This window comes from Hordeum vulgare, chromosome 5H, assembly GCF_904849725.1.
Source record: "Hordeum vulgare subsp. vulgare chromosome 5H, MorexV3_pseudomolecules_assembly, whole genome shotgun sequence".
NCBI classification, from domain to species: domain Eukaryota; kingdom Viridiplantae; phylum Streptophyta; class Magnoliopsida; order Poales; family Poaceae; genus Hordeum; species Hordeum vulgare.
Window position 1 is genome coordinate 401835118 of NC_058522.1, and position 26441 is coordinate 401861558.

General features: G+C 46.3%; 2 protein-coding genes and 1 pseudogene across 3 annotated transcripts; all 3 read left to right on the forward strand.

Annotated features, from left to right (window-relative positions):
• The first annotated feature begins 984 nt into the window (after positions 1–984).
• Positions 985–4100, forward strand: LOC123396776 (annotated as a pseudogene).
• A 1312-nt stretch (positions 4101–5412) lies between these two features.
• Positions 5413–8775, forward strand: LOC123453163 (mitochondrial outer membrane porin). The gene is made up of 6 exons (XM_045129934.1): positions 5413–5605; positions 5722–5789; positions 6986–7096; positions 7186–7275; positions 7350–7558; positions 8227–8775. Exons 1-6 carry the CDS (start codon positions 5560–5562, stop codon positions 8528–8530), a joined length of 828 nt encoding a protein of 275 aa, XP_044985869.1. The 5' UTR covers positions 5413–5559; the 3' UTR covers positions 8531–8775.
• A 227-nt stretch (positions 8776–9002) lies between these two features.
• On the forward strand, positions 9003–12849 carry LOC123453162 (isochorismate synthase 2, chloroplastic). Of its 2 annotated transcripts, XM_045129932.1 has the most exons (15): positions 9017–9416; positions 9506–9756; positions 9885–10002; positions 10114–10230; positions 10309–10455; positions 10675–10749; positions 10820–10888; positions 11084–11202; positions 11320–11377; positions 11522–11632; positions 11748–11832; positions 11955–12052; positions 12149–12241; positions 12324–12442; positions 12541–12849. In XM_045129932.1, the coding sequence occupies exons 1-14, from the start codon at positions 9030–9032 to the stop codon at positions 12396–12398; spliced, it is 1803 nt and encodes a 600-aa protein (XP_044985867.1). In that variant the 5' UTR covers positions 9017–9029; the 3' UTR covers positions 12399–12442; positions 12541–12849. The 2 variants fall into 2 exon arrangements, with proteins under 2 accessions (XP_044985868.1, XP_044985867.1); XM_045129933.1 differs by lacking the exons at positions 12324–12442; positions 12541–12849 and having other exon boundaries at positions 9003–9416; positions 12136–12240.
• Positions 12850–26441: the final 13592 nt, after the last annotated feature.

The window sequence follows — 26441 nt, forward strand, 5'->3', positions numbered from 1 at the left end:
GGTAATACAATTAGAGCATGAATAATAGACAATTATCATGAACTAGGAAATACAATAATAACCACTTTATTATTGCCTCTAGGGCATATTTCCAACACCTTCCATCTCCCAGCTTATCGCGTCAATCCAGGACGAGGCTAGATCCTGGGCCAGGGCGGGCGCACACGGGCTTAGATCGTTACTTTCATAGTTGACTAGGGTTGTACTTGGGCTAAGCAGCCTGTCACCATTGCTCTGCAACTCTCTGTCTTGTCTTATGTGCACAAGACAATGAGTTTGCACCCCCTCTCTCTTTATACGTTGTACACATCATCTCCCCTATCAACGAAAAGTTATGCACCATTGAGTATTCGCGAAAGAAACCAAGTGCACCAACACACAAACACACACACACATATGTTGTTTTTTCTACTTGTGCACCTAGTACAAGAAAAACTCAAGCGCTGCATGGCAGATGATTTATGAGGGCTAGTGGTATTCCGAGCCCACCAGGGCTCAAGTCCTCGTGGTTGCATTATTTCAGGATTTATGACGATACATTTTTAGTGAGAGGATACGTTTTCGTCGATGACGAGGCGCCTATGGTGACATCGTAAATCTCAAGATGATATGTCGGTTCACTCTCTGAGAGGTGCTCGTACGGATAGGATGTGCATGTGTGCGTTCATAAAAATAAATATATGCGCGTGTATATGAGTGTTTGTGTGTGTACTATGTTTAAAAAAGATGATTTTACCAAACATGATTGCATGAGCATAGCAAGAAAGATGTGATAAAAATAAGGAAAACTCTTACCTCCCACCGGTTGATCGGAACGATCTATTCGCCGCCTCCTCGTCCGTTGATCTCGCTCCATCCGCCAAACCAGATTATGCTCGTGCGCCAACGGAGCACAGATCTAGCGAGACCGTTTCCTGAAACTAGAGCGTTATTTCAGGAAACAGCCCTGAAGCTGGGCACGCTCGCGCTCGCTGGAAGGAGGCGATGGCTACCGGATCTCGGAGGGTGACGGCACGGCCGCTCGCCCCCGACGTCGGCCGCTCCCGCCGCAGTCCCTCCGTCACGAAGTCAGTCAGCCCTCCCCTACCCCCACACCTCGCGCCGCCAGCCGCTCGTCTCCCACGTCGGCGACCAACGCACACCGTTGCCAGCCGCTCCCGCCGGCAGCCCCTCCGCCCCCACCGACAACTCCTCCGCCCCCGATGCCGGTCGACCCTCCCCTTCCCCCAGCCTGCCCCACCCCCGTGCTGCAAGCCGCTCGGCCCCAACGCCGGCCGACCCTCTGCACGCGGCAAGCCGCACCATGAAGGGTTGCAATTTTTTTTTGCAACCTCGCTTTTGTTGCAAAAGTTGTGTGCAACATGACCTTTGTTGCAAAAATTTCTTTCGCAACAGTACCTATGTTGCAAAAAGACGAAGGATTTTTTTTCTGCAACAAAGCGACTGTTTCTGGAACTCGACCGTTGTTTCAGAAATTAATGGATCTAAAATTTACTTTTTGCAACAAAGCAATTGTTTCTGCAACTCGACCGTCGTTTCAGGAATCACTGGGTGCCCGGTCGTAGCCTCGCGCGCTGATCGAAAGTTGCTCGTGAAGATTGGACGGTCATTCAGATGACGAATGTTTACTAAATATCCGTCGATGGACGCGTAACAGTCCACTAAAAATAATGTTATTTAAACCATAAGGACAAAATGTCGCAGGAGTCGTGTGGAAACCTGAAAATGAGTCTATCCTACTAATAAAAGGTCAAATGAAAACTTCTCTAAATACACACAGCTATTACCCCCATAAAAAACAAACACCAATCACCACCACACAGTTAGTCAACAAATTACAATCTAACGGCCTTCCACCATCCATGCACCACGACGGTGTGCAGTTACCAAATTAACAAAGGATGACAGTGCTCCACCTCCTCCTACAACGAACAACTGTTGCACCTCCCAAAAAAAAACGAGCCAATCAACTACAGAAATTTAGGCAGAATTAACGGCAGCCACACGCCCTGTCCTCCACCATCGCCGTCGCCTCCGCCTCCGCCTCCCCCTCCCTGTCCGCCTCCGCCTCCAACTCCCCCTCCCCGTCCGCCTCCGCCTCCGCCTCCCCCTCCCCCTCCCCGTACGCCTCCGCCTCCGTCGTTGTCGCTCCCGCCGATCCGGGTGTCCGAGGACACCTCCCGCTTCCGCTACACCAACCCTACGGGCCACCCTTCTGGGATCCGGATCGCGCACATCACTGCCGAGGCCGTGCGGCTAGTCGGGGGTGGGGGCGCGCGGTGGGTGGTGCTCGTGGACGACGACACTGTGCTCTCCCCGGACAACTTGGTGGTGGTGCTCGGGAAGTACGACTGGAGGGAGATGGTGTACGTCGGGGCCCCGTCGAAGAGCCACTCGGCCAACAACTACTTCAGCCACGGCATGGCGTTCGGAGGCGGAGGCGTCACGCTCAGCTTCTCTCTCACCGCTGCGCTCGCGCGGACGCTCGACGTGTGCATCGAGAGGTACCCCAGGCTGTATGGAAGCGACGACCGCCTCCATGCTTGCATCATAGAGCTTGGCGTGCCCCTTTCACGCGAATATGGATTCCATCAGGTGTGGAGCTATATCCTTCAACTTTTGTTTGACACTCAACATTTTTTTGCTATTTACAGCGCTTATCTTATTTGTAGAGATCTTATCAAATGGCTATAAATCTCATCCGAGCAACGCAATTGGGTCGCTTAGCCTGTCATGCTATGTAGATTCTGCTAGCAAACTGTAGTTCTCAGGCACGCTCCTCCCCCCATTCCATGCTTCATTAGTGCAATGTGACATGCTCTTCATGTCGACTGAACGAATATGGGGATTGCTGAGGAATTAGCCCCACCGTTGATCTTGCTTTGCAAGTTTTGATGCCGATGCGCTGTTTTGAACTTTACTATGGGTATCATGCTTGATTCGTTATGACAGAAAGAAAGTTGATCCTTTCTCTGTGGTACCACCCTAGCTGTGTCCTGTTTTGTTACCTCGCTGGTTGTAATGCATGTACAAAAGTAGGGCCTTGCCAGAGTGTTTATGATAGTGAAAGCAAGTTTGGTTGGGCTTGACTGGTGCTTCCTTCTCATAGAATTTGCTTGCTTGTCTACTTTTTTACGGTACTATCTTTGTACATCTATCTGTTGAATAAGCAGTGCGTCATTAGAGAAAGAGACAATTACTGATCAAGCTATTTTGCTTAGTGTGGGCAATCGACCTTTGACTACATATTTTGATTTTCCAGTTCATTTATGTATTATTGATTTGGAATTTTGAATACATCTCTCTAACCTCCCTGCTCTCCTAATGTATGTACTTTCTCTCTGATGTTGTAATCAGTGGGATATCAGAGGCAATGCCCATGGTATATTGGCTGCTCATCCAATTGCTCCTTTCATCAGTATCCACCATGTGGAGTTTGTGGATCCTATATATCCTGGATTGAACTCTCTTGAGAGCTTGGAGCTTTTTACGAAGGCTATGAAAACAGAACCCATGAGCTTCTTGCAGCGCTCAGTTTGTTATGATAAAAAGTAGAAGCTTACACTTGACATCTCTTTGGGTTATGTTGTTCAAGTGTACCCGAGTGTTCTTCTTCCTCCTGAATTGGAACGATCCGAGCGGACTTACATTGCTTTCAAAAGGATGAGCCAGAGAACTGAATTCGATTTTGACACCAAGGAAATTCAGAAGTCTATGTGCAAGAAGCCAGTCTTATTTTTCTTGAAGGATGTTTGGAAGGATGGGAACATAACTAGAGGCTCCTACATAAGGTCAAGTGAACGGGATGACCTCAAAAGGAAGGTGTTTTGCTTTAGGTCTCCTCCTTTATCTGACATAGACGAGATTCAAGTTTCTGCGTCCTCATTAAGCAAAAGATGGCATCTGGTTCGTTCTAACATTCCTTAGAAAAATCTCCTCTGCTCTTTCAACCTTCACAATTGCTAACCATCATTATTCTGATATAGGCACCAAGACGGTTATGCAGTGTTGTGAAAGGATATGTTAATGATACTCTGTTTATGTTTGTTCGGCAATGTGGACGCGGAGCATTCGGCTCAGCCTCTGATTCTCTTGATTGATGGAGATCAGAGATGTATATTTTCTGTCCACATGATACCTGCAAGATGTAGTTACCATCCTACATTCTTTGGATCAAGTGTTCTGGAGGCTCTTTTTCTGCCTCAAGCACTTGGCAGTAATTGGCTGCTTCTATACTACTGTTAAACAAGCAAACAAGAACTTTCTTACGTGTACCCAGCAATTATTTTTTCTTATTTTTTTGTTTCTGCTTTCTTTTATTATTTTCTGCTTTATTTAATTTCAGCAACTATTCCCTATAGCAAAAATGTGTGACATGGTCCAACACATATCTTACAGTATTTTAAATGATCACAAAAATAATTGGGCCCATTGGAATATGTTTGGATTTTTCCATGGAATTTAAGAGCACTTTTAAATGCAAAAATGACTTTGTTTTGATGGTGGGGTCCACACCAACATCGAGGGTGATGTTGTTTTCCTTAATAATAATTGTTTTGGATTATTCCACAATTGTGCAACATTTTTTTGATGTTGTTTGGAAAATTATTTTATTTCCATATAATTCAAGTGGCTTTTTACGTGGAATTTGAAAAGAGACATGCATTTCAACTTGATCATATCCAATTTAGCAAAATGATTTCTTGCTGATCATGGTCATCATTGTAGCTTAATTACAATGCTTACTGTAGCAAAAGCTGAGGATGTCACAAGACCGGCATACCCCATTAATAAGCCACAATTCTTCACCTGTGAGGTAGCTCTAGAAGCTTTAATTTCACGTCAACTGGTTATATATGTTGGGACTGTTGATATTTTTTGTGATTTACAGTTACTCACAACGGATTTCTGTTTGATTTTTTGGAGTTTCTGCAGGTGATACCTCAACCTTTATATGCAAGTGTCAAAAGATCTCAGGTTGTATATATTTTCTTTGAAATATCAGGTTGTGTCCTGTTCTAATGCCAGATTATCTGTATTTTAAGCCTTTTTTTCAAACATCGAAGCTAGATATGATGCATCAAGTGAAGAAGTTAGGATTCATTCCAGTTTGCTGCAACCTTCAAGCGAGCCCAATGTTTCTCCTTGTCTTATGTTACTCCAAACATTTTTTACATCATTCCACTGAATACATTTGTTTTCAATTTTTCAATGAAGTGCAAGTAATGTGTATATTGTGTGTGTTTCAATATTTTTGCAGCTATATATATATACTAAAATTTTAATATAAAAAGTAATTTATAAATTATTCGATTAGTCGTGCGTTGCATGTGCATGCTAACTAGTGACAAAAACAAAACATTAAGCTAGGGTTTATGAGGGCCCACTCGCAGCCGCAGCCGCTCTCGCCATCGCCGGGTGCGCCGTAGAATTCTCCGCCTTTATTCTCCTCTCCCCCCCTTCCTCCCTCCCCCCCACCACCTATCCGCCGCCTCCCCCCATCCTCCACAAACCCACGCAGCTCCAGCGGCGCAGGCGCATCCCAGCTCACCGGCGGAAATGGGCGGGCCAGGCCTCTACTCCGGGATCGGCAAGAAGGCCAAGGGTGAGCGACCGGCCCTCCGTCCCTCCCGCTCTACCCGCGTTCGTGGGATTTTTCCCCCCTCCGAGCTAGCTTCCTCCCTGTGAGATGCGCTGATTGATGCTGCTCGCTCGCTGCAGATCTGCTCTACAGGGACTACCAGACCGACCACAAGTTCACCCTCACCACCTACACCGCCAATGGCGCCGTAAGTGCCCCCCGACATCTCGTCTATTCATTCATTCAGGTCGTGCCGTTGCGTGCCCCGTCGTGCGTGAAAGAGACGCGGTCTGATCCGGGCTCTAGGAGATTATTAGGTTTCCCTGATCTGGTCGCGCGGTTTATTGTCGTTCCATGTGATCCGAGTGATCGCTGCTGGGTAGTGGTTTGACGACCTCTGGGTAGCGCGAGGGTATTTAGGTAAGGTGTATTGCTGCTTATGGCTTTGCATTTGTTTGGCTGATAGAAGAATTGATTCTGTTGGTTAGGACTTCGGAGTATGGGATGGAACTCAATATTCTAGCCTTGTCATGATCCTGAATTCGCCAGGGAGTTTCTTGTTATAGAAAGTACACTTAATATGTATCGGTTGGTTAGATTTCGATGCTTGAACCACATATTTCGACATCCAAGTCATCAGCACAGGGCTGGAGCCTGGAGAACAATAGCTGCATTACTGTTTTGTTGAGGTAGCTATCTTGTGAGTAAATTACAAGCACACCAGTATTTAACGACTGTTGTACTGCGTTCTCTGGGGCTGTGTATGGGGGCTTTTCTGTCAATGTTGATCAGGTAATACAGTCATCCGTTAGACCAAAAGAAATGGACTAATCCAATGTTCCAAAAACTATTCTACTTTATTATCTGGGCGTTTCCTTATTCTAGTGGCGCTGGGGGAGGTGTGGGCTCTGATTTTTTTCATCTAAAATAAAATAAGATATGTATCTTGAGTCTGATGCAAATGGATTTATGCTGTCATCAATCTCTTCAAAACATGATATATTCCTTCAAATTATCATTATTGTGGATGCCACCCCATTCTTAGAACAGAATCTTTGTGTGAAATGTCATTACAGTGATATATACTCCCTCCGTTCCTAAATATAAGTCTTTTTAGAGATTCCACTACGGACTACATACGGAGCAAAACGAGTCAACCTATACTCTAAAGTATGTCTATATACATCTGTACGTAGTCCTTGGTGGAATCTCTAAAAAGACGTATATTTAGGAACTGAGGGATTACTAGTGTCACTGATGTAATGCTGTACATATCCTAGCGTTCTCTTGATATTACTTTTCTTGTGACAAGTGTTGTTATTTTGACACTGCTATGGTAACGGTGCGGTGCGTATGATATAAGTTCTATTGTCTTTAACATTTCCTTTGGATTTCTCTATGCAGGCAATTACTGCTACCAGTACAAAGAAGGCTGATCTGATACTCGGTGAGATCCAATCACAGATCAAGAACAAGAACATCACCGTAGATGTGAAGGCAAACTCGGCATCAAATGTATGTCTCTCTCTCTCTCTCATCAAACATTATAATTATTCTGCTGTGTTTCCAGCTTTTAGTACTGACTGGTTCGTTCTATTGGGCAGGTCATTACAACAATTACCGCTGACGATCTTGCAGCGCCAGGGCTGAAGACCATCTTGAGCTTTGCTGTTCCTGATCAGAAATCTGGAAAGGTTGTACCCTAACCCTGAATGTAATGGTTTCTTAATTGGTTGTTTCTCATGTTTGATTATTTCTTTGTGTGCAGGTGGAGCTCCAGTACTTACATGATTATGCTGGTATTAATGCAAGCATTGGCTTGACTGCCAATCCTGTAGTCAACCTCTCTGCTGCGTTTGGAACTAGTGCTCTAGCTGTTGGTGGTGATGTGTCGCTTGATACATCCACCAAGAATTTCACCAAATACAATGCTGCGTTTAGCTACACTAACCAAGATCTTATCGCATCCCTGAACCTGTGAGTTTTCAAGATCTAGCTATGTAAATTGGACTTCCAAGTATTACTTTGCCAATCTTAGCTTTTAATCCTTGTGACATCTGCATAGGTACTCCCTCTGTAAAGAAATATAAGAGCGTTGAGATACTAAAGTAGTGATCTAAACACTCCTATATTTCTTTATGGAGGGAGTAGATGTTAATCTTCACAATTTGCTGTATCTCACTTAGCAAGTTTTTGTTCAGTTGAGACAGTATACAAATAGCTAGAATATAACTTTCCAAGGTCTTTTTGTGTTATATTAGTTCAATCTCTGTCATCTATCATTTGCCTTGGTAGTTGCAACATGTTCCTAACAAACTCTTGTATCATTGCAACCACAAATAAAACTGATCTAGCAAGCAGTTGCTGTGTGCTTTTATTATTATTTTTTCCTTCAAATCAGACGTATCCTTTCTCAACTAGCTAATATTGAGCAGTGCCCCTGGAAGTACAGATTGTGAGCTGTTAGATTCTTTAATCCAAACCAATTAAACAAGCTCTTGGTCTTATTTCTCTCGTATGTTTGAGCTTCCTCAGAAGAATCAAAATGTATATGAGCTAATGCAGTTAACCAGAAACTAACGTCAACTTGCAGAGCACCGCTGGCTAGTTCCCACTAACGATTTGAAATTGAATTATTCTTGCAGGAACAACAAGGGAGACAGCCTCACCGCATCCTATTACCACTTTGTGGAGAAGTCCAGCACAGCTGTTGGGGCGGAGCTGACCCACAGCTTCTCGAGCAACGAGAACAGCCTCACCTTCGGCACTCAGCATACCCTAGACCCGCTCACCCTCGTGAAGGCTCGCATCAACAACTCTGGCAAGGCAAGCGCGCTGATCCAGCACGAGTTCAGGCCGAAGTCGCTCTGCACCATCTCGGCGGAGGTGGACACCAAGGCCATCGAGAAGAGCTCGAAGGTCGGCATTGCGATTGCTCTCAAGCCTTGATGGCGAAATCAAGCCCTCTCTTTTCTGAACTCTCAGGGGTGTTCCTCGGTTTCGGATGGAATCGTGGCGATTTGACAAATACTTCACACGCCTTGGGCGCGTTGTCGCAGTCTGTTAGATTTGAAGAACTGCCGTGTTTCATTCCTGAGGAATTTTGTCTTTGGTCGGTGTAGTGCCTGTCCGTTGAGCCACACTTTGCAGTAATAATTCAAGCTCTGAAAATCCTGAACTTGATTCAGCATTCATTCGCCTCTTCCATTCCCCCCCAATTTTTTTTACCTTCCTCTGGTAGTCCTACTCTACTTTGGGAGAAGAAATTGATGCTGAATTAAGCCCTCGATATAAACGGCTGACATCTAGAACGGCTGACTGGTTGGCCACGTCGGAAAGTGTGGTGCGAACGTGCGGCTGATCTGCTGGCCACGTGGCGGAAGAGGAGATTTACGTTTCTGCCACTTATCCCGATGAGAATCGTCTCTTATCTCTTCTCTTTTCCGTCATGACGAAACATGCATCAACGTCTACAACGTACGTGGGGCACTACAGTCTCGCTCGATACCCCGTCCTCACGGCCGCAGCGTCAGCAATGGCGCCGTCGTCGTCGCTCTACTCCTCCGGCCGCCTCCTCTCGTCCCGCCCGGCGTCCAAGGGGCTCGTACGTGGTCTCCTCACTCGCGACGGGAGCAGGTGGGTCAGGCCGTCGTGCTCCCTGTCCATGAACGGCTGCACGGCCGACGCCGGCGACCAGGGCGCGGTGACCACGCGCGAGACGCGGGCCCTGCCGGCCGCGTCGGCGCCGCAGGAGGCCGTGGGACAGCTCAGAGCCGCCGTCGCCGCGCTCAACGCCGACCCGCCGGTGTCCTCCTCCGGCATCATCCGCCTCGAGGTAGCAAAGCATATATCATACGCATCGTCGATGGCGCGTGTGTGGTGTGGAACTGCGTTTGATCGTATCTGGATAAAATGCGCGCGCAGGTGCCGATTCGGCAGCGAGGGGACGCCATCGAGTGGCTGCACGCGCAGACGCAGAGCTCCCTGCCCCGCTGCTTCTTCTCCGCCCGGGCGCCGCTGCCGGACACGCCGGCCATTGCCGTGGGCAGCAGCAACGGCAACGGTGGCCACAAGGAGCAGTGGGAGCAGCCGGTGAGCGTCGCCGGCTTGGGGTCGGCGGTCTTCTTCCGCGGCACGGACGCCTTCTCCGTCCGCGACTGGCGAGCCATCAAGAGGTACTACGCAAAAACTCACTACCTACTCGATCAGCTAGTAGTATGCCTTTTGGAATCGAATGAATTATGATAAAGCTTAGCTGAGAGCGCGTTCACGATGCTGTTCCTCCTCTTCTTTCTCCGTGAAGATTTCTTCCAAGGGATTGCCCGCTGATCCGCGCGTACGGCGCCATCCGTTTCGATGCGTCGAGTGACGCCTCGGTCGAATGGGAGGATTATGGCGCGTTCTACTTCGTTGTTCCACAAGTAAGTCGATCTGCGACTGGTGACAATTTCATTCTGCATGATGAATGCAATGTGCATGTGTACTGGCTTCTTTCAAGTGTGTGTGATGTAAAAATGTACTGCATTTTGCAGGTTGAGTTCAGTGAGCTCGAGGAGGGCTCGGTTCTCGCGACGACGATCGCGTGGGACGACTCGCTTTCTTGGACATGGCAGAGCGCTGTGGACGAGCTCCAGTCAACATTGCACGAGGCATGGCATTTTAATTCTGTATATCTTATCATGTGGAAGATAGTAAGTTAGCAACCGCTAATCTGAATTTGTATGCAGATATCACCCTGTTCAGTTAAGGTGAACAGGTCCACCCTACAAACCGCCATCGTAAATCTCAATCATGTCCCCACCAAGGCGTCCTGGGATCTTGCGGTTACTCAAGCTCTTCGGATGATCAAAGGGAGCCAAACGGAATTAGTCAAGGTAAACCATTCATTACGTCACTGTCTGCCAAAACAAAAACTACCCGAGTAGTTCTTCTTGCTCGTCTTTTTGCGAGTAGAGAGTGGTTTACTTCAACCAATCTCTTCCAAATCTGATATTCGTGCCAATGCTAGAATTTTCCAATTGGTGAAGAACATACTTGTTTTCCATTTTTGTTCACCAAATATTTTGAACTTGCCAATGAAATATTTTCTGCAGGTTGTGCTGGCAAGGTGCAGCAGGTACATCACTGATACTTGCATCGACCCTCTGGAGCTGTTAGCTTGTCTGAAGGTATGCTGCATTGCTGCCCCCTCCCCTCGTTGTTTACGAGAAGATCATTCCGTGACTCCTTTGTTTACAGGTTGAGGGCCAGAATGCCTATCAGTTCTGCATACAGCCACCTGACGCTCCTGCATTTGTTGGAAATAGTGTATGTCTTCTGCTATGCACTTTCTTTTCATCCTGATATACCTGACCTTCCTCCATATCATGTGTAGTCAGAATCCACTTTAGAAATAGGTCTTACTTATGCCTTGTGCATTGTTCATCTTTATATTTTTGCTCTAGCGTTGTTAAATAACTCTGTTCTAACTATTTGCTAATTTTATCGAAACATTCTGAATAGCCAGAGCAACTATTTCACCGGAAATACTTGAAGATTTCCAGCGAGGCTTTAGCCGGCACGCGAGCAAGAGGGAAAACAAGGGCCGATGATTTTAAAATTGGCCAGGATTTGCTTCTAAGGTTTGTTTCCCCTCTTTGTGTTCATAATCATAAGATTAACATATTTATGAAATTTTACGGTCATATCGGCACCTTGTACGGAAACCGACGGGCCAGTAATTTGAATAATTCTTACAGCATCAAAGAGGACACTGAATTTACTATAGTACGGGAAAACATAAAGAAGAAGCTTGAGGCAAGTTAAGTTTCACAGTCCTATTTCAGATATGATCCTGAAATAGTTTGCTTTGCTCTTGGTACTCAGCAGTAATGCTTTTCCGAAAACAAATTATGGTTACTGCAATTTTTGTTGAACCAGTGGATCTGATGTGATCTGCAGATGATATGTGATGAGGTTGTTGTCAATCCCAGCAAGGCCCTTCGGAAACTTCCAAGAGTACAACATTTGTCAGCTCAATTAGCTGCAAGATTAAGAAATGAGGACGACGAGGTAATCTATGATTCAAACATTAGGGATTATTTAAATTTTCTTTTGTCTTGGATTATTGGAGACATCGACTAGCATTCCTATAATAAACTATTGATTCTTTGTTCTGGTATTGCAGTTTGACATCCTAAATGCTCTTCATCCAAGCCCAGCTGTTTGTGGCTTGCCCACTGAAGAAGCGCGCCAATTCATACGAGATTATGGTGTGCGCCTTTATTCTGGCTAAAATGTCACCTATAAACTGACATATGCTATATGTGTTTTGTATTTACTATGCAACATATTGATTGCTATCTCTGAATGCTATTTTCTGATGTTGTTGCAGAAATTTTCGACCGTGGAATGTATGCTGGACCTGTTGGTTGGTTTGGTGGGGCTGAAAGTGAGTTTGCTGTTGGGATTAGATCAGCACTACTTGGAAAAGTAAATAAAACTACATGTCATCAATATTTGTGTAAGCCTGTTCCTTGTTAACTCATCCTAATTTAGAAGCATAAGTCACGTAGCTGTCTTGTCCAGGGATATAGCACTTTAGTTTATGCCGGTGCCGGGATTGTCGAAGGTACAAATCCATCTTTTGAATGGGATGAGCTTGATCTCAAAGCATCTCAGGTAGTCTCTGTCCAACATCATGATTGTTATTGCTGACTTCTATTTGGAATGCTAACACATTAGGTATTATGGTTATTTTCAGTTTGCAAAGTTGTTGAAGTATCAAGAACATCATATTTTCTACCAAGAGGCAGGAAACATGGGGACATTGATTTGAACTGTAACTAATAAGTCATCAGAGATTACAATGCTTAGAAAGAGGTGGGAAATTACGTTATCTCAGTTATATAGAAAGTCCACAACTTCAGTTTCTGATCTGACATTGGAACCGCCGATGTGTTGATTTTGAACTCCTACAGGGAAGTTTTGATTTGATGGGAAGATTCTAAATGGAGTTCGTCGGTTTGTGTGTGTGCGTAGTAAACTTGAAAGGATTTCAGCCTGATTTGCATGGCTCCTGAAGATGCAATCACAAAAATATCGATTCGAGGAGATGACAGTGATGATAGTCGTGGAGCGTACAAAAGATTAAATAAAAGCATATTAGATAATTATGTACAATGATTGTAACAAACCAGTTTAGTGCAAGTGTATATTACCATTCTTTTGAGTTCTTCTCCGGCCTGGTTGTTCAATTGCTTATATGATCTGGATGCTTCTTGTTGCAAGCATAATGTACCTAATGCATTATTTTCATCTGATGGGCAATGCCATAGATCACTCATTTATATGAGATCATGTAACTCACTCACACCGGAGGAATACCTTGTGGTCGTGGGTTTAAGCCCCACGATTGGCGCCAACTGTCGTGGTTTTGTCACGGCAGATGTCCTCGTACAAGGACTTAGGTGTGAGGCCATCACAACCATGTGGCGGCTTGAGAGGGGTTAGTCGGAATCGAGAGACGCGAGTTTACCCAGGTTCGGCCCCTCCGATGGAGGTAAAAGCCTACGTCCTGCTTGTGTTTCATTGATGAAGATGATGATCTCGATTACAAAGGTGCAGACTCGGCACCTCTAATCTCGTGGGTGTCTAATCTGTCTATCTCATGATTTGTCTTGTCTAGACCTAAGTTGTGAATCTTGTCCCTCTTGGGGCGCCTTACCCCTCCTTATATAGGTGGAAGGGGTAGGTTTACATGTAGAGTCCTACTAGGAGTAGGAATAGGACTAGTCTCTCTTGAATCCTAATCCGGGTCTTGTTTCCTTTGTGAGGGAGTCTCTCCTCTTCTTGGGCCTTCTCTTGTGAGCCGGCCCTCCTGGCCTCTCTATGAGACGCCTTATGCCAGGGTGTACGCCGGGCCTAGGGCCTTCGTCATTTATCTAAGTCGCCTGTGGGGTCTGTTGGGTAACGTAGCATAAATTCAAAATTTTCCTACGCATATTCAGATCTTCCTATGGAGAGACCAGCAACGAGAGAGGGGTAACAGCATCTTCATACCTTTGAAGATCGTTAAGCGGAAGCGTTGCTAGAACGCGGTTGATGGAGTCGTACTCGCAGCGATTCCGATCTAGTGCCGAACCACGACACCTCCGCGTTCAACACACGTGCAGCCCGGTGACGTCTCCCGCACCTTGATCCAGCAAGGAGGAGGGAGAGGTTGGGGAAGAACTCCAGCAGCACGACGGCGTGGTGTCGATGGAGAGACGAGGTCTCCCGGCAGGGCTTCGCCAAGCACCGGCAGAGAGGAGGAGAAAGAAGAGCACGGCTGCGCCGAGAGAGATGGAAAACCGTGTGTCTCAATGGCCAAAACCCCTCTCTATTTATAGGAGGAGGGGAGGGGGGTGCGCCACCCCTAGGGTTCCCCCCTAGGTGGTGCGGCAGCCACCAGATGGGAGGGGGGCGGCGGCCAGGGCACGGAAAGGGGGGGGGGCGCCCTAGGTGGGCCTTGGGCCTCACCTGCGCCTAGGGTTTCCCCCCTCCCCCCTTCTCTGGTGCGCATGGGCTGGGAGGGGGGCGCACCAGCCCACCTAGGGGCTGGTTCCCTTCCCCACTTAGCCCATCTAGCCTCCCGGGGTCGTTGCCCCCCTTCGGTGGACCCCCGGGGCCACCTCCGGTGGTCCCGGTACGTTACCGGTGATGCCCGAAACACTTCCGGTATCCGAAACCATCCGTCCTGTATATCAATCTTTACCTCCGGACCATTCCGGAGCTCCTCGTGACATCCGAGATCTCATCCGGGACTCCGAACAACTTTCAGTAACCTCGTATAACAATTCCCTATAACCCTAGCGTCACCGAACCTTAAGTGTGTAGACCCTACGGGTTCGGGAGACAGGCAGACATGACCGAGACACCTCTCTGGCCAATAACCATTAGCGGGGTCTGGATACCCATGGTGGCTCCCACTTGCTCCACGATGATCTCATCGGGTGAACCACGATGTCAAGGATTCAATCAATCCCGTATACGATTCCCTTTGTTTGTCGGTATAGAACTTGCCCGAGATTCGATCGTCGGTATACCTATACCTTGTTCAATCTCGTTACCGGTAAGTCTCTTTACTTGTTCCGTAGCACGTCATCGTGTGACTAACTCCTTAGTCACATTGAGCTCATGATGATGTTCTACCGAGTGGGCCCAGAGCTACCTCTCCGTCACACGGAGTGACAAATCCCGATCTCGATTCGTACCAACCCAACAAACACTTTCGGAGGTACCCGTAGTGCACCTTTATAGTCACCCAGTTACGTTGTGACGTTTGATACACCCAAAGCACTCCTATGGTATCCGGGAGTTGCACAATCTCACGGTCGAAGGAAAAGATACTTGACCTTAGAAAAGCTTTAGCATACGAACAATACAATCTAGTGCTATGCTTAGGATTGGGTCTTGTCCATCACATCATTCTCCCGATGATGTGATCCCGTTATCAATGACATCTAATGCCCATGATCAGGAAACCATGATCATCTATTGACTAACGAGCTAGCCAACTAGAGGCTTGCTAGGGACACATTGTGATCTATTTATTCACACATGTATTACTGTTTCCTGTTAATACAATTATAGCATGAACAATAGATGATTATCATGAACAAGGAAATATGATAATAACCATTTTATTATTGCCTCTAGGGCATATTTCCAACAGTCTCCCACTTGCACTAGAGTCAATAATCTAGTTACATTGTGATGTATCGAACACCCATAGCATTATGGTGTTGATCATGTTTTGCTCGTGGAAGAGGTTTAGTCAACGGGTCTGCAATATTCAGATTCGTGTGTACTTTACAAATATCTATCACTCCACTCTGGACATGGTCCTGGATGGAGTTGTAGCGGCGTTTGATGTGCTTCGTCTTCCTGTGAAACCTGGGCTCCTTGGCTATGGCAATGGCTCCAGTGTTATCACATAAGAGTGTCATTGGACCCGACGCGCTTGGAATCACTCCAAGGTCGGTGATGAGCTCCTTCATCCAAATTCCTTCATGAGCTGCTTCTGAAGCAGCTATGTACTCCGCTTCACATGTAGATGCTGCCACGACTTCTTGCTTGCTGCTGCACCAGCTCACTGCCCCACCATTCAACACATATACGTATCCGGTTTGTGACTTAGAGTCATCCGGATCTGTGTCGAAGCTAGCGTCGACGTAACCCTTTACGACGAGCTCTTCGTCACCTCCATAAACGAGAAACATTTCCTTAGTCCTTTTCAGGTACTTAAGGATATTCTTGACCGTTGTCCAGTGTTCCATACCGGGATCACTTTGGTACCTCCCTACCAAACTTATGGCAAGGTTTATATCAGGTCTGGTACACAGCCTGGCATACATTAAAGAGCCCACGGCTGAAGCGTAGGGGACAGAACTCATCTTCTCTCTATCTGCTGCCGTGGTCGGCGACTGAGTCTTACTCAATCTCATACCTTGCAAAACTGGCAAGAACCCTTTCTTTGAGTTTTCCATATTGAACTTCTTCAATATCTTGTCAAGGTATGTACTTTGCGAAAGACCTATGAGGCGTCTCGATCTATCTCTATAGATCTTGATGCCCAATATGTATGCAGCTTCTCCAAGGTCCTTCATTGAAAAACTCTTGTTCAAATAGGCCTTTATGCTCTCCAACATCTCTATATTATTCCCCATCAATAATATGTCATCCACATACAGTATGAGGAAAGCTACAGAGCTCCCACTCACTTTCTTGTACAAACAGGCTTCTCCGTAAACCTGTATGAACCCAAACGCTTTAATCACCTCATTAAAGCGAATGTTCCAACTCCGAGATGCTTGCACCAGCCCATAGATGGAGCGCTGGAGCTTGCACACTTTGTTAGCACCCTTAGGGTCGACAAAACCTTCTGGTTGCATCATATACAACTCTTCCTTAAGGTTCCCGTTAAGGAACGCTGTTTTGACGTCCATTTGCCAAATTTCATAATCATAAAAGGCGGCAATTGCTAACATGATTCGGACTGATTTCAGCTTCGCTACGGGAGAGAAAGTCTCTTCGTAGTCAACTCCTTGAATTTGTCGAAAACCCTTTGCGACAAGTCGAGCTTTGTAAACGGTTACATTACCGTTTGCATCAGTCTTCTTCTTGAAGATCCATTTATTTTCTATGGCTCGCCGGTCATCGGGCAAGTCCACCAAAGTCCATACTTTGTTCTCATACATGGATCCTATCTCGGATTTCATAGCCTCAAGCCATTTGTTGGAATCCGGGCCCGCTATCGCTTCTTCATAGTTCGAATGTTGGGGAACGTCGCATGGGAAACAAAAATTTTCCTACGCGCACGAAGACCTATCATGGTGATGTCCATCTACGAGAGGGGATGAGTGATCTACGTACCCTTGTAGATCGTACAGCAGAAGCGTTAGAGAACGCGGTTGATGTAGTGGAACGTCCTCACGTCCCTCGATCCGCCCCGCGAACAATCCCGCGATCAGTCCCACGATCTAGTACCGAACGGACGGCACCTCCGCGTTCAGCACACGTACAGCTCGACGATGATCTCGGCCTTCTTGATCCAGCAAGAGAGACGGAGAGGTAGAATAGTTCTCCGGCAGCGTGACGGCGCTCCGGAGGTTGGTGATGATCTCGTCTCAGCAGGGCTCCGCCTGAGCTCCGCAGAAACGCGATCTAGAGGAAAAACTATGGAGGTATGTGGTCGGGCTGCCGTGGCAAAAGTTGTCTCAAATCAGCCCTAATACCTTAGTATATATAGGAGGGAGGGGGAGGGAAGAGGCAGCCTCAAACCCTCAAGGTTTGGCCGAAATTGGAGGTGGAGGAGTCCTACTCCAATCCTACTTGGAGTAGGATTCCACCTTCCCACTTGGAAACTCTTTCCACCTTGTGTTTTTTTTCCTTCTCAAACCTTATGGGCCTTAGTGGGAACTTATTCCAGCCCACTAGGGGCTGGTTTATCTCTTCCCATAGCCCATGAGACCCCTTGGGGCGTGACACCCCTCCCGATGGTCCCCGGCACCCCTCCCGGCACTCCCGGTACACTACCGATGAGCCCGAAACTTTTCCGGTAATGCACGAAAACCTTCCGGTAACCAAATGGGGTCATCCTATATATCAATCTTCGTTTCCGGACCATTCCGGAAACCCTCGTGACGTCCGTGATCTCATCCGGGACTCCGAACAACATTCGGTAACCAACCATATAACTCAAATACGCATAAAACAACGTCGAACCTTAAGTGTGCAGACCCTGCGGGTTCGAGAACTATGTAGACATGACCCGAGAGACTCCTCGGTCAATATCCAATAGCGGGACCTGGATGCCCATATTGGATCCTACATATTCTACGAAGATCTTATCGTTTGAACCTCAGTGCCAAGGATTCGTATAATCCCGTATGTCATTCCCTTTGTCCTTCGGTATGTTACTTGCCCGAGATTCGATCGTCAGTATCCGCATACCTATTTCAATCTCGTTTACCGGCAAGTCTCTTTACTCGTTCCGTAATACAAGATCCCGCAACTTACACTAAGTTACATTGCTTGCAAGGCTTGTGTGTGATGTTGTATTACCGAGTGGGCCCCGAGATACCTCTCCGTCACACGGAGTGACAAATCCCAGTCTTGATCCATACTAACTCAACTAACACCTTCGGAGATACCTGTAGAGCATCTTTATAGTCACCCAGTTACGTTGCGACGTTTGATACACACAAAGCATTCCTCCGGTGTCAGTGAGTTATATGATCTCATGGTCATAGGAATAAATACTTGACACGCAGAAAATAGTAGCAACAAAATGACACGATCAACATGCTACGTCTATTAGTTTGGGTCTAGTCCATCACGTGATTCTCCCAATGACGTGATCCAGTTATCAAGCAACAACACCTTGTTCATAATCAGAAGACACTGACTATCATCGATCAACTGGCTAGCCAACTAGAGGCATGCTAGGGATGGTGTTTTGTCTATGTATCCACACATGTAAATGAGTCTTCATTCAATACAATTATAGCATGGATAATAAACTATTATCTTGATACAGGAATTATAATAATAACTATACATTTATTATTGCCTCTAGGGCATAATTCCAACAGTCTCCCACTTGCACTAGAGTCAATAATCTAGCCCTCACATCACCATGTGAATTACATTGTAATAAATCTAACACCCATACAGTTCTGGTGTCGATCATGTTTTGGCCGTGGAAGAGGTTTAGTCAGCGGGTCTGCTACATTCAGATCCGTGTGCACCTTGCATATATTTACGTCCTCCTCCTCGACGTAGTCGCGGATGAGGTTGAAGCGTCGTTTGATGTGTCTGGTCTTCTTGTGAAACCTTGGTTCCTTTGCTAAGGCAATGGCACCAGTGTTGTCACAGAACAAGGTTATTGGATCCAGTGCACTTGGCACCACTCCAAGATCCGTCATGAACTGCTTCATCCAGACACCTTCCTTAGCCGCCTCCGAGGCAGCCATGTACTCTGCTTCACATGTAGAATCTGCTACGACGCTTTGCTTGGAACTGCACCAGCTTACTGCACCCCCATTAAGAATAAATACGTATCCGGTTTGTGACTTAGAGTCGTCCGGATCTGTGTCAAAGCTTGCATCGACGTAACCTTTTACGGCGAGCTCTTCGTCACCTCCATACACGAGAAACATCTCCTTAGTCCTTTTCAGGTACTTCAGGATATTCTTGACCGCCGTCCAGTGATCCACTCCTGGATTACTCTGGAACCTGCCTGCCATACTTATGGCCAGGCTAACATCCGGTCTAGTGCACAACATCGCATACATGATAGAACCTATGGCTGAAGCATAGGGGACGGAGCGCATATGCTCTCTATCTTCATCAGTTGCTGGGCACTGAGTCTTACTCAATCTCGTACCTTGTAACACTGGCAAGAACCCTTTCTTGGACTGTTCCATTTTGAACCTCTTCAAAACTTTATCAAGGTATGTGCTTTGTGAAAGTCCTATCAGGCGTTTTGATCTATCCCTATAGATCTTAATGCCTAGAATGTAAGCAGCTTCTCCTAGGTCCTTCATAGAGAAACTTTTATTCAAGTAACCTTTTATGCTCTCCAAAAGCTCTACGTTGTTTCCAATCAGTAATATGTCATCCACATATAATATTAGAAACGCCACAGAGCTCCCACTCACTTTCTTGTAAATACAAGATTCTCCAACCACTTGTATAAACCCAAATGCTTTGATCACCTCATCAAAGCGTTTGTTCCAACTCCGAGATGCTTGCACCAGTCCATAAATGGATCGCTGGAGTTTGCACACTTTGTCAGCATTTTTAGGATCGACAAAACCTTCGGGTTGCATCATATACAACTCTTCCTTAAGGAAACCGTTAAGGAACGCCGTTTTGACATCCATCTGCCAGATTTCATAATCGAAAAATGCAGCTATTGCTAACATGATTCTGACGGACTTAAGCATCGCTACAGGAGAGAAAGTCTCATCGTAGTCAATTCCTGGAACTTGTGAAAAACCCTTTGCCACAAGTCGAGCTTTATAAACGGTCACATTACCGTCAGCGTCCGTCTTCTTCTTAAAGATCCATTTGTTCTGAATAGCCTTGCGGCCCTCAGGCAGTATCTCCAAAGTCCATACTTTGTTCTCATACATGGATCCTATCTCGGATTTCATGGCTTCTAGCCATTTGTTGGAATCTGGGCCCACCATCGCTTCTTCATAATTTGCAGGTTCATTGTTGTCTAACAACATGATTGATAAGACGGGATTACCGTACCACTCTGGAGCAGCGCGTGATCTCGTCGACCTGCGTGGTTCAACAGAAACTTGAACTGGAGTTTCATGATCATCATCATTAACTTCCTCCTCAACCGGCGTCGCAACGACAGAGGTTTCCCCTTGCCCTGCGCCACCATCCAGAGGGATGAGAGGTTCGACAACCTCGTCAAGTTCTATCTTCCTCCCACTCAATTCTCTCGAGAGAAACTATTTCTCGAGAAAAGTTCCGTTCTTAGCAACAAACACTTTGCCCTCGGATTTGAGATAGAAGGTGTACCCAACTGTCTCTTTTGGGTAACCTATGAAGACGCACTTTTCCGCTTTGGGTTCCAGCTTTTCACGCTGAAGCTTTTTGACATAAGCATCACATCCCCAAACTTTAAGAAACGACAACTTTGGCCTTTTGCCATACCACAGTTCGTATGGTGTCGTCTCAACGGATTTCGATGGTGCCCTATTTAAAGTGAATGCAGCTGTTTCTAATGCATAACCCCAAAATGATAACGGCAAATCAGTAAGAGACATCATAGATCGCACCATTTCTAATAAAGTACGATTACGACGTTCGGACACACCATTACGCTGTGGTGTTCCGGGCGGTGTTAACTGTGAAACAATTCCACATTGTCTTAAGTGAGTACCAAACTCGAAACTCAGATATTCACCCCCACGATCAGACCGTAGGAACTTGATCTTCTTGTTACGATGATTTTCCACTTCACTCTGAAATTGCTTGAACTTTTCAAATGTTTCAGACTTGTGCTTCATCAAGTAGACATAACCATATCTACTTAGATCGTCAGTGAAGGTGAGAAAATAACGATATCCGCCCCGTGCCTCCATGCTCATTGGACCACACACATCGGTATGTATGATTTCCAACAAGTCACTTGCACGCTCCATTGTTCCGGAGAACGGAGTCTTAGTCATATTGCCCATGAGGCATGGTTCGCACGTGTCAAGTGAATCAAAGTCAAGTGACTCCAAAAGTCCATCAGCATGGAGTTTCTTCATGCGCTTTACACCAATATGACCCAAGCGGCAGTGCCACAAAAATATGGCGCTATCATTGTTTACTCTAACTCTTTTGGTCTCAATGTTATGTATATGCGTATCTCTATCAAGATTCAATATGAACAATCCTCTCACATTCGGTGCATGACCATAAAAGATGTTACTCATAGTAATAGAACAACCATTATTCTCAGACTTAAAGGAGTAACCGTCTCGCAATAAACAAGATCCAGATATAATGTTCATGCTCAACGCAGGCACTAAATAACAATGATTTAAGTTCATCACTAATCCCGATGGTAGTTGAAGTGACACTGTGCCGACGGCGATTGCATCAACCTTGGAACCGTTTCCTACGCGCATCGTCACTTCGTCTTTCGCCAGCCTTCGTCTATTCCGCAGTTCCTGCTTCGAGTTGCAAATGTGAGCAACAGAACCGGTATCGAATACCCAGGCACTACTACGAGAGCTGGTTAAGTACACATCAATAACATGTATATCAAATATACCTGATTTTTCTTTGCCCGCCTTCTTATCTGCCAGATACTTGGGGCAATTGCGCTTCCAGTGACCCATACCCTTGCAATAGAAGCACTCTGTTTCAGGCTTAGGTCCAGCCTTGGGTTTCTTCGGCGGATTGGCAACAGGCTTGCCGCTCTTCTTCGAATTGCCCTTCTTGCCTTTGCCGTTTCTCTTGAAACTAGTGGTCTTGCTCACCATCAACACTTGATGTTCTTTACGGAGTTCAGACTCTGCGACTTTCAGCATCGCAAACAACTCGCCGGGAGACTTGTTCATCCCTTGCATGTTGTAGTTCAACACAAAGCCTTTATAGCTTGGCGGCAGTGATTGAAGGATTCTGTCAGTGATAGCTTCTTGCGGGAGTTCAATCCCCAGTTCAGCTAGACGGTTTGAGTACCCAGACATTTTGAGCACATGTTCACTGACAGACGAGTTTTCCTCCATCTTGCAAGCATAGAATTTATCGGAGGTCTCATACCTCTCGATCCGGGCATTCTTCTGAAAGATGAACTTCAACTCCTGGAACATCTCAAATGCTCCATGACGCTCAAAGCGACGTTGAAGTCCCGGTTCTAAGCCATACAAGACTGCACATTGAACTATTGAGTAGTCCTCCTTACGCGCTAACCAAGCGTTCTTAACATCCTGATCAGCCGTAGCGGGTGGTTCATCTCCTAGCGCAGCATTAAGGACATAATCCTTCTTTCCAGCTTGTAAGATTAGCTTAAGATTACGAGCCCAGTCTACAAAGTTGCTTCCATCATCTTTCAACTTAGCTTTCTCTAGGAACGTATTAAAATTGAGGATGACACTTGCGTGAGCCATGATCTACAACACAAATATATTCAAAGTGGACTTAGACTATGTTCAAGATAATTAGAGTTCAACTTAATCAAATTAGATGCTAAACTCCCACTCAAAAAGTACATCTCTCTAGTCATTTGAGTGGTTCATGATCCACCTACACTATCCCAAGTCCGATCATCACGTGAGTCGGGAGTAGTTTCAGTGGTAAGCATCCCTATGCTAATCATATCATCTATATGATTCATGATCGACCTTTCGGTCTCATGTGTTCCGAGGCCATGTCTGCACATGCTAGGCTCGTCAAGCTTAACCCGAGTGTTCCGCGTGCGCAACTGTTTTGCACCCGTTGTATGTGAACGTTGAGTCTATCACACCCGATCATCACGTGGTGTCTCGAAACGACGAACTGTAGCAACGGTGCACAGTCGGGGAGAACACAATTTCGTCTTGAAATTTTAGTGAGAGATCACCTCATAATGCTACCGTCGTTCTAAGCAAAATAAGGTGCATAAAAGGATTAACATCACATGCAATTCATAAGTGACATGATATGGCCATCATCACGTGCTTCTTGATCTCCATCACCAAAGCACCGGCACGATCTTCTTGTCACCGGCGCCACACCATGATCATCCATCAACGTGTCGCCATCGGGGTTGTCGTGCTACTTATGCTATCACTACTAAAGCTACATCCTAGCAAAATAGTAAACGCATCTGCAAGCACATATGTTAGTATAAAGACAACCCTATGGCTCCTGCCGGTTGCCGTACCATCGACGTGCAAGTCGATATTTCTATTACAACATGATCATCTCATACATCCAATATATCACATCACATCATTGGCCATATCACATCACAATCATACCCTGCAAAAACAAGTTAGACGTCCTCTAATTTTGTTGTTGCAAGTTTTACGTGGTGACCAAGGGTATCTAGTAGGATCGCATCTTACTTACGCAAACACCACAACGGAGATGTATGAGTTGCTATTTAACCTCATCCAAGGACCTCCTCGGTCAAATCCGATTCAACTAAAGTTGGAGAAACCGTCACTTGCCAGTCATCTTTGAGCAAAGGGGGTTACTCGTAACGATGAAACCAGTCTCTCGTAAGCGTACGAGTAATGTCGGTCCAAGCCGCTTCAATCCAACAATGCCGCGGAATCAAGAAAAGACTAAGGAGGGCAGCAAAACGCACATCACCGCCCACAAAACCTTTTGTGTTCTACTCGAGAAGACATCTACGCATGAACCTAGCTCATGATGCCACTGTTGGGGAACGTCGCATGGGAAACAAAAAATTTCCTACACGCACGAAGACCTATCATGGTGATGTCCATCTACGAGAGGGGATGAGTGATCTACGTACCCTTGTAGATCGTACAGCAGAAGCGTTAGAGAACGCGGTTGATGTAGTGGAACGTCCTCACGTCCCTCGATCCGCCCCGCGAACAATCCCGCGATCAGTCCCACGATCTAGTACCGAACGGACGGCACCTCCACGTTCAGCACACGTACAGCTCGACGATGATCTCGGCCTTCTTGATCCAGCAAGAGAGACGGAGAGGTAGAAGAGTTCTCCGGCAGCGTGACGGCGCTCCGGAGGTTGGTGATGATCTCGTCTCAGCAGGGCTCCGCCTGAGCTCCGCAGAAACGCGATCTAGAGGAAAAACTATGGAGGTATGTGGTCGGGCTGCCGTGGCAAAAGTTGTCTCAAATCAGCCCTAATACCTTAGTATATATAGGAGGGAGGGGGAGGGAAGAGGCAGCCTCAAACCCTCAAGGTTTGGCCGAAATTGGAGGTGGAGGAGTCCTACTCCAATCCTACTTGGAGTAGGATTCCACCTTCCCACTTGGAAACTCTTTCCACCTTGTGTTTTTTTTCCTTCTCAAACCTTATGGGCCTTAGTGGGAACTTATTCCAGCCCACTAGGGGCTGGTTTATCTCTTCCCATAGCCCATGAGACCCCTTGGGGCGTGACACCCCTCCCGATGGTCCCCGGCACCCCTCCCGGCACTCCCGGTACACTACCGATGAGCCCGAAACTTTTCCGGTAATGCACGAAAACCTTCCGGTAACCAAATGGGGTCATCCTATATATCAATCTTCGTTTCCGGACCATTCCGGAAACCCTCGTGACGTCCGTGATCTCATCCGGGACTCCGAACAACATTCGGTAACCAACCATATAACTCAAATACGCATAAAACAACGTCGAACCTTAAGTGTGCAGACCCTGCGGGTTCGAGAACTATGTAGACATGACCCGAGAGACTCCTCGGTCAATATCCAATAGCGGGACCTGGATGCCCATATTGGATCCTACATATTCTACGAAGATCTTATCGTTTGAACCTCAGTGCCAAGGATTCGTATAATCCCGTATGTCATTCCCTTTGTCCTTCGGTATGTTACTTGCCCGAGATTCGATCGTCAGTATCCGCATACCTATTTCAATCTCGTTTACCGGCAAGTCTCTTTACTCGTTCCGTAATACAAGATCCCGCAACTTACACTAAGTTACATTGCTTGCAAGGCTTGTGTGTGATGTTGTATTACCGAGTGGGCCCCGAGATACCTCTCCGTCACACGGAGTGACAAATCCCAGTCTTGATCCATACTAACTCAACTAACACCTTCGGAGATACCTGTAGAGCATCTTTATAGTCACCCAGTTACGTTGCGACGTTTGATACACACAAAGCATTCCTCCGGTGTCAGTGAGTTATATGATCTCATGGTCATAGGAATAAATACTTGACACGCAGAAAATAGTAGCAACAAAATGACACGATCAACATGCTACGTCTATTAGTTTGGGTCTAGTCCATCACGTGATTCTCCCAATGACGTGATCCAGTTATCAAGCAACAACACCTTGTTCATAATCAGAAGACACTGACTATCATCGATCAACTGGCTAGCCAACTAGAGGCATGCTAGGGATGGTGTTTTGTCTATGTATCCACACATGTAAATGAGTCTTCATTCAATACAATTATAGCATGGATAATAAACTATTATCTTGATACAGGAATTATAATAATAACTATACATTTATTATTGCCTCTAGGGCATAATTCCAACAGTCTCCCACTTGCACTAGAGTCAATAATCTAGCCCTCACATCACCATGTGAATTACATTGTAATAAATCTAACACCCATACAGTTCTGGTGTCGATCATGTTTTGGCCGTGGAAGAGGTTTAGTCAGCGGGTCTGCTACATTCAGATCCGTGTGCACCTTGCATATATTTACGTCCTCCTCCTCGACGTAGTCGCGGATGAGGTTGAAGCGTCGTTTGATGTGTCTGGTCTTCTTGTGAAACCTTGGTTCCTTTGCTAAGGCAATGGCACCAGTGTTGTCACAGAACAAGGTTATTGGATCCAGTGCACTTGGCACCACTCCAAGATCCGTCATGAACTGCTTCATCCAGACACCTTCCTTAGCCGCCTCCGAGGCAGCCATGTACTCTGCTTCACATGTAGAATCTGCTACGACGCTTTGCTTGGAACTGCACCAGCTTACTGCACCCCCATTAAGAATAAATACGTATCCGGTTTGTGACTTAGAGTCGTCCGGATCTGTGTCAAAGCTTGCATCGACGTAACCTTTTACGGCGAGCTCTTCGTCACCTCCATACACGAGAAACATCTCCTTAGTCCTTTTCAGGTACTTCAGGATATTCTTGACCGCCGTCCAGTGATCCACTCCTGGATTACTC